This window comes from Chrysoperla carnea, chromosome X (assembly GCF_905475395.1).
Source record: "Chrysoperla carnea chromosome X, inChrCarn1.1, whole genome shotgun sequence".
In the NCBI taxonomy this organism is placed as follows: domain Eukaryota; kingdom Metazoa; phylum Arthropoda; class Insecta; order Neuroptera; family Chrysopidae; genus Chrysoperla; species Chrysoperla carnea.
The window spans coordinates 13,749,856-13,757,395 of NC_058342.1; the positions used below are offsets into that span (position 1 = coordinate 13,749,856).

Genomic DNA, 7,540 nt, shown 5'->3' on the forward strand with positions numbered 1-7,540 from the left:
ATACTTCGAGGTCCCAGGGAAGCATCCCACCGAGCACCTGAAGGGCCTCGGTCGAGACCGTCCGACACACCCTGAGTGCCCCGTAGAGAACAACCCGCTGTGCCGCCCCAAGCACAAGACGAGCGCTCTCAAATTTGAGACACTTCTATTATATATCTCAAAAATATAAAACCCGTTGCTTCAAACTCAAATTATTATTACTGACATACACTTCTATTATATATATTAAAGATATAAAACCCGTTGCTTCAAACTCAAATTATTATTACTGACATACACTTCTATTATATATCTCAAAGATATAAAACCCGTTGCTTCAAACTCAAATTATTATTACTGACATACACTTCTATTATATATATTAAAGACATAAAACCCGTTGCTTCAAACTCAAATTATTATTACTGACATATACTATACTATATATATCTCAAAGACATTAAACTATTTTAATATCTAAAAATAAAATTTATATCTAAAATAAAATTTAAATACATTTATATAGCTTATATAGCTAAAATACATTTTATTCACAGTTTCAAACTCATATTATCATTTTACTACCGATAACCATACTCTATACAACATATGACATATATACAATATATTCAATTTATTATAAATAATACTATTAAAAATCACAATAAATATATGTATAAAATCTATTAAGACACTCTATTCGTATGGTACAGTAATAATATGTGTCACTATATACATATAAATTATAAGTCATAACTTGTGATATTAATAGTACACCATCATATATAGTACTTAAAGAGAAAGAATTCCTTGTTTCAAACTCAAAAATGTAAGTTGTGTTTAAATGACTTAAAATGTCATGAAACGTAAAGATATATTGAAATTTTTGAAAAAAAAATTTTTGAAAAAAATTTTTTTTCAGCCAAAAATCTTCGATTTTGAACAAAAAAAAATTTTTTCTCTTAAAAATGAAAATTATCATATTTATTATAAAAATTACTATTTATTATTCAATAAATACATATTATCAAAGATATTAATCAAAAATATTTACATATTTTTCATAATTCATATACACTTTTTTTTTTATCATTGGATAAAATTATATATGATTCGATATATACTTGTAACAAATTGTCAACGACCATACTATGTTAAAAACACTGGTTCTCGTCCATTCTCTGTACAACAGCTGTAGTGAACACATCGTTGTGACTACAACTAACTTACAGACTTACATAACAAAATTTTATTTTTTTGTTATATGCAAATTTTTAACAAACAAAAAAACAAAATCAAGTCAGTGCATGAAGCCTAAGCCTCGTGGCTTAAAACGCCTTAATAAAGATGGGCAAAGCTCATCCGAAACAAAAAATAAAGTGCTAGTACTTAATATACAAGATACTTGTGAAATAAACCACGAAAATGTAGAAAATATAGTGAAAAAAGACACATTTAACAGTGATACGGACACAATAAACAGTGAAGTGATTACATTAAACAGTGAAAAAGACACAACAAACAGTGATTTGAACGCAAAAAAGTGTGAAACTAAAACTAACGACAGTGAAAAAGACACGAATAATAAAGGTACAGTACACAATAAACTAAGTCAAGTGAATGTTACGAACAATAATCCATCAACTGAAATGATCGTTGATGACAATACGCCCAAAAACATGGATCTGAGTTCAATGTTTGTCAAGCCATCGACCTCAAGGGGAACCGGCAAGACCCTACCAAAACCCCCAACAATACCATTAAAAAATCGATTTGCGCCACTAGAAACTGACGAAAATGAAGAAGACGATGACAATGACTCAATCGAACTGGGTCATAACAAATTAAAAAAACCACCACCAATTGTAATACGCGGCAAAACTACCGACCACAAAACCTACGTAAAATCAGTAGAGAATGAGATAAATAAAGGATTTCATATTAAATATACCGCAAACAATACAAACCTATACTTATATGATCATGAAGAATATAAAAAGTACATATAAATTTTTAACGAAAACAAAGTAGAATACCACACATACACCCCAAAAGCGGACAGAAAACACGCCTTTATCCTAAGAGGGCTAGACAACAGCACAGACACGGAAGAAATTATCGAAGACCTTGAAGACAAATATAAACTAAATGTCGAAAAGGTTTACAAACTAAAAAACATCAAAAAAGGACTCTTCCTGGTAATTTGTGACAGCACGATTAACCTCAAATACCTAAACAAAAACGTACAATATGTGAACAGGACAAAAATATCCTGGGAAAAGCGGTACAACACGCCCGAAATTATCCAATGTAGGCGGTGCCAGTCCTGGGGCCATAGTACAACCCACTGCCGCGCGGCTCCACATTGCCTCAAATGCGCAGAAGGTCACTGGACCAGAGAATGCGACAAAGTGCGCAAAGAGGACCCGACAACCACCAAGAATATTAAATGTGTTAACTGCCAGGGTAAACACTTAGCATTCCACAAAGAATGCCCAGTATATATTAAAAAACTGGAAATGAAAAGAGTGAAATACGTCCCAGCTCCTCCTCCAACAACAAATCCCTGGTACAAAAACATGCACTTCCAATCAACACAACCGGCACAAACTACACCAATACAACAAAACATTCAACCACAACAACCGCGTCAAAACATACAAAACCCTATGGGCAACCTAAACGAATTGACAGCAGAAATCCAAAACCTCAACAACTTAATAAACATCGAACAAATGCTGGAACTTGTAAAGCAATTAAACACAGCCCTAAGAAACTGCAAAAGCGAACTGGAAAAGTTCATCACATTCAATAATTTTCTTCGTGATAAGTTTGCCCAATGTCCATAAACATTGGATCATGGAATGCGTGCGGTCTAAGGCATAACGTCCAAGAACTTAGACATTACATCGAAAAACACAACATACACATTATGACAATAAACGAGACAAAACTGACACCGGACACAAAAATAAAAATAAAAAATTTTAACGTTTTGAGAAGGGATCGCACTGCACATGGAGGTGGTGTGGCTATACTAATAAAAAACAACATCCCATATCAAACAGTTGATGTTCAAAATAGAGCATCTATTGAACACCTTGCCATCAAATTAATAAATAACATTTTTATTGTTGCAGCGTACAACAACCCTCGCAACATATTCACGGACCTTGACCTAAAGACACTGACCGACATAGGAACTAAAACACTGATAATAGGAGACTTGAACGCGCGACATCATACCTGGAAAAACCACATAACAAACACAAACGGACGTACTTTATACAAACACATAACAGACAAAAACATGATCGTACTACACACAGAAGAGCCTACGCACTTCCCTCACAACAACGCAACACCAACGTACATTGACATCGTCATAAACAAAAACGTAAACAAAATAACTAAACTTACAACACACACAGAACTGACATCAGACCATAACCCAATCATGTTTACATTAAATGATCAACACACAGACAACACAACAGCAAAGTGTACGTCGTATAAAACAACAGACTGGGTCAAGTTTAGGAAAACACTAGACAATAACATAAACATAAATAAAAAAATAAAAACAAACAGTGATGTTGACATGGCGCTAGCCGAATTAACAAGTGCAATAATAAACACCAAAAACAAACACACAAAACAAATTAATATAAATTTTTCTAAACTTGACCTTAGTCAAGAAATTAAAAACCTTATCAAAGTGCGTAACGCTCTACGTAGACTGGACCACAGACGAGCAATACAAACAATCAAACCCGACATCAACAAACTAAACAAGGTGATAAGACAAAAAATAAGGCAACAGTTGAATCAGCCATGGGAAGACACCCTTAAATCCCTCAAGCCAGGGGACAAATCATTGTGGAGAATAACGAAATCATTCAGGCACAAAAAGGAAAATATTCCCACATTGATTAAAGACAATACTAACTACATGAGTGACAAACAAAAGGCGGATCTCATTGCTGACTCAATTGAAGCCGTACAACAAAACTACAACATATCACCCCTTGACAACACAGTCCGTCCGTCCGTAACAGAACTGCAAAACAAAAATGATCACGCAAAGAAACGAATCAAACTGACGTTGCCACAAGAAATAAAACAAACGATCAGAAAATTACCTAACAACAAAGCCCCTGGACAAGACAATATACAAAACAAAGACGTCAAAAACCTTTCGACTAAAGCGTTGGTGCAACTTACCTACATTGTTAACGCAATGTTTGCATTGGGGTACTATCCCGGGGCCTGGAAAACAGCAGTGGTGGTCCCAATACTGAAGCCCAACAAAAACCCTACAGACCCAGCAAGCTACAGGCCAATTAGTCTGCTGAGCTCACTATCTAAAGTGGCCGAAAAGCTCATTCTACCCAGACTGAACAAAGTCATTGCACAAAAAAACATACTAATTGACGAGCAATTCGGCTTCCGGGAGGGTCACGGAACCACCATGCAAGTAGCAAGAATCGCAGATTCAATAACTAAAAACTTTAACAAAGGAAACGTCACTTCCATGGTCCTCCTGGATGTCGAAAAAGCATTCGACACAGTCTGGATAGGGGCTATTCACAAAATCGACAAAACCGGTATTCCAACCCAACTCAGCAGACTGATGGCCTGCTACCTCCAAAATCGAAACTTCCGGCTGAAAATAAAAAACAAAAAATCGACTGTAAGGGAAATAAGGGCAGGAGTCCCACAGGGATCAGTTTTGGGACCAATTATCTTCAATATCTACATAAACGACATGCCCAAATTCGCTAAAACAAACCTGGCCGTATATGCGGACGACAGCGCCATATACGCGCATTCGTTTAACGCCCACGTGGCGACAAAGCAAGTCCAGATACACCTGGATATGATCCTACAATTTGCCAAGGATTGGAAAATTAAAAGAAATAACTCGAAAACCGAACACATCCTGTTCACCAAAAAATTCACTAACATCAAAATCACGAGCCCTCTTAAGGTGAACGGGATGAGTATACCAATCAGCAACAAGGTGAAATATCTGGGTGTATATCTGGATAAGGGCATGTCGTTTGTGCCTCAAATAAATCACCTGGTGGCCAAGGGTCACGGGGTAGTGCGTAAAATGTATCCATTGCTTAACAGGTACAGTGCACTAACGCTAAAAACAAAAAAGTTGTTGTACGATGCAATAATAAGACCAGTTATAACAAACGCAGCACCGGTCTGGTGCAGTGCATCTAAAACGCAATTTATTAAACTACAACGAATTCAAAACAAATGCCTTAGACTAGTTGCAAACGCAGACAGACTTATCACGATCAAAAAACTGCACAGCACAACAGACACAAAAACAATAAAAGAATTAATCAAAAAAATTGTCAGAAAAATTCTACAAGCACCAGATATATAAAAGCAATCTAACAAAAAATATGATAATTGACCTGCCAGCACCAGTAAAACATAAATTAATATATCACACGCTGGAACCCGGACTGCAATAAAATATAAAAATAAAATAAAAACAACACGACCTACGACAACAAAACAATAAATTACAACAACAACCTATACTGACAAGTCAGTTAAATATATAAACAGTTTTTTTTTCCAACTTTTTCTGTAGCAAGCAAACAAAAAATAAAAATAAAGTAACTCAAAACCTAACCACCCCCAAATCCTCCAAACTAATAAAAGCCATGCAAATCCAAAACAAATTTAGGATGAAAGCGCAAGCTAATAACCTAGAATATAACAAATAAAGTATTTTTAAATATACATTATATATAATTTGCATTGTATATTATTAATTGTATAATGTTTGTTAATTTTGTGAAAATAAAGATTTATTTTAAAGTTAAAAGGTTCTCGTCCGATCACCAAAGTTAAGTAATATCAGGCAGTATTAGTACCGACATAGGAGACTTTTCGGGAAATCACTGTGTTGTTGTCTTTAATATATATTTTTTTTTATTATCGTTAGAATTTATTATAAATAATAATAACTTTGATTATTTTCTGTAGTATTTATTATAAATATCGATAAATTCAAATATTTTCGGTAGTATTTATTATAAATATCGATAAGGTCAAATATTTTCGATAGCATTTATTATAAATATCATTCAGTTATATTTAGTATATTTTAATTTTTAGTCATAAAAAAAGCTCTTTAATTTAATAAAGAGCAATTATTATTATTATTGTCTCATCTATTTCATAGCAGGGCTGAGCCCGATTTAGTTTACCGCACGGACACAGTCAAGTGACGGTAAACTGTTTTTTCCTTGTTCTGGTCTGTCATGTGAACCGGAGAATGTGTGTGAGTGTGCGTGTATATTTGTAAGGGTATTTTTGTTCTTGTAGTGTGTATAAATGTATGTATGTTTATTGTGTTCAGCGACCTCGCCTTTTGGGTGATGTGTGTGGTGTTGTATTGTGTTGTGCTCGCTTTCGCGTTCGATGAGCGATTGGGACGTTCTCCGTCGGTTTTGAATAGTGTGCAATTTGGCCATGTGTGAGTCTTGTGAGTCTCACAATGGGTGAAGTGTTTTGTGTGAGGTTTTGATTTATTGGTGGTGGTACGTGTATGGGTGTTGTGGTTAATAAAGTTATACTATGTTGTGTTTCTTGTGAAGTGTTTTGTGTTTTGTTTGAGACATCTGATGGTCTTGATATTTGATCTTGTGTGAGGCTTGTTAACCGAGCAATGGGTGGTGTGTTATGTGTTTCGTTTCGATAAAGTGGGGGTGGTGCGTGTATGAGTGCTGTTGTAGTGTAAGTAATGATGTTGTGTTGTGATGAGTTTGTTTCTTGTGTATTGTTTTGTGTTTGGTTTGGAGAATGTGCTGATGTTGCGTGTGTGAGTGTTGTTGTAGATGTGCTGTGTTGTGTCGGGTATATTTCTTGCGTTATGTTTTGTGTGTGTAACTGTGTGTTGTGTGGGTGCTGGTGTGAAGTTTCCGTGTTTGGCTTGAGTGTGTTTGCATTGGTCGGAGAGTATGTTGTGTTTGTTGTTGTTTGTTGAGCAGTGGTTAATGTTTGTGTTTGGAGAGTGTTGTGTCCCATAGAGAGAAACTTTCTCACTATACGGCAAGTATTAATTATAATTGCCTTTTGTAATTGTATGTATGTGTTTTTGTGTAGTTCAAGTGTATGCAGACTGTTGTGAAGTGTTGTTGGTATGACGCCTATTGAGCTTAGTATCACCGGAACGACAACAACTGTTGTCATTTTCCATTGATTCCTCAGATCGACAGCTAGATCGGTGTATTTTGTTAGTTTTTCAGTGTGTGTAGACTGAAGGTTGTGTGTGTTGGGTACTGCAATGTCTATGAGGAATGTGGTTTTTGTGTGTTTGTGTATAAGTGTAATGTCTGGCCTGTTGTAGTGTACCGCCTTGTCTGTGATAATTGTTCTATCCCAATATAATTTGTGCGTGTTGTTTTCGAGAATTGAAGATGGAGTGTATTTGTAGTATGGTGAGTTGTCTGTTGTTAGTTTGTGTTTTATGGCGAGTTTTAGGTGTATTATTTTTGCTACCTGATCGTGTCTGTGTTTGTAATCTGTT

At 35.3% G+C, this 7,540-nt stretch overlaps 1 protein-coding gene across 1 annotated transcript; it reads right to left on the reverse strand.

Annotated features, from left to right (window-relative positions):
* Positions 1-6,366: 6,366 nt before the first annotated feature.
* Positions 6,367-7,038, reverse strand: LOC123302946 (mucin-3B-like). Its single transcript, XM_044886040.1, has one exon. It carries the CDS (start codon positions 7,036-7,038, stop codon positions 6,367-6,369), a length of 672 nt encoding a protein of 223 aa, XP_044741975.1.
* Positions 7,039-7,540: the final 502 nt, after the last annotated feature.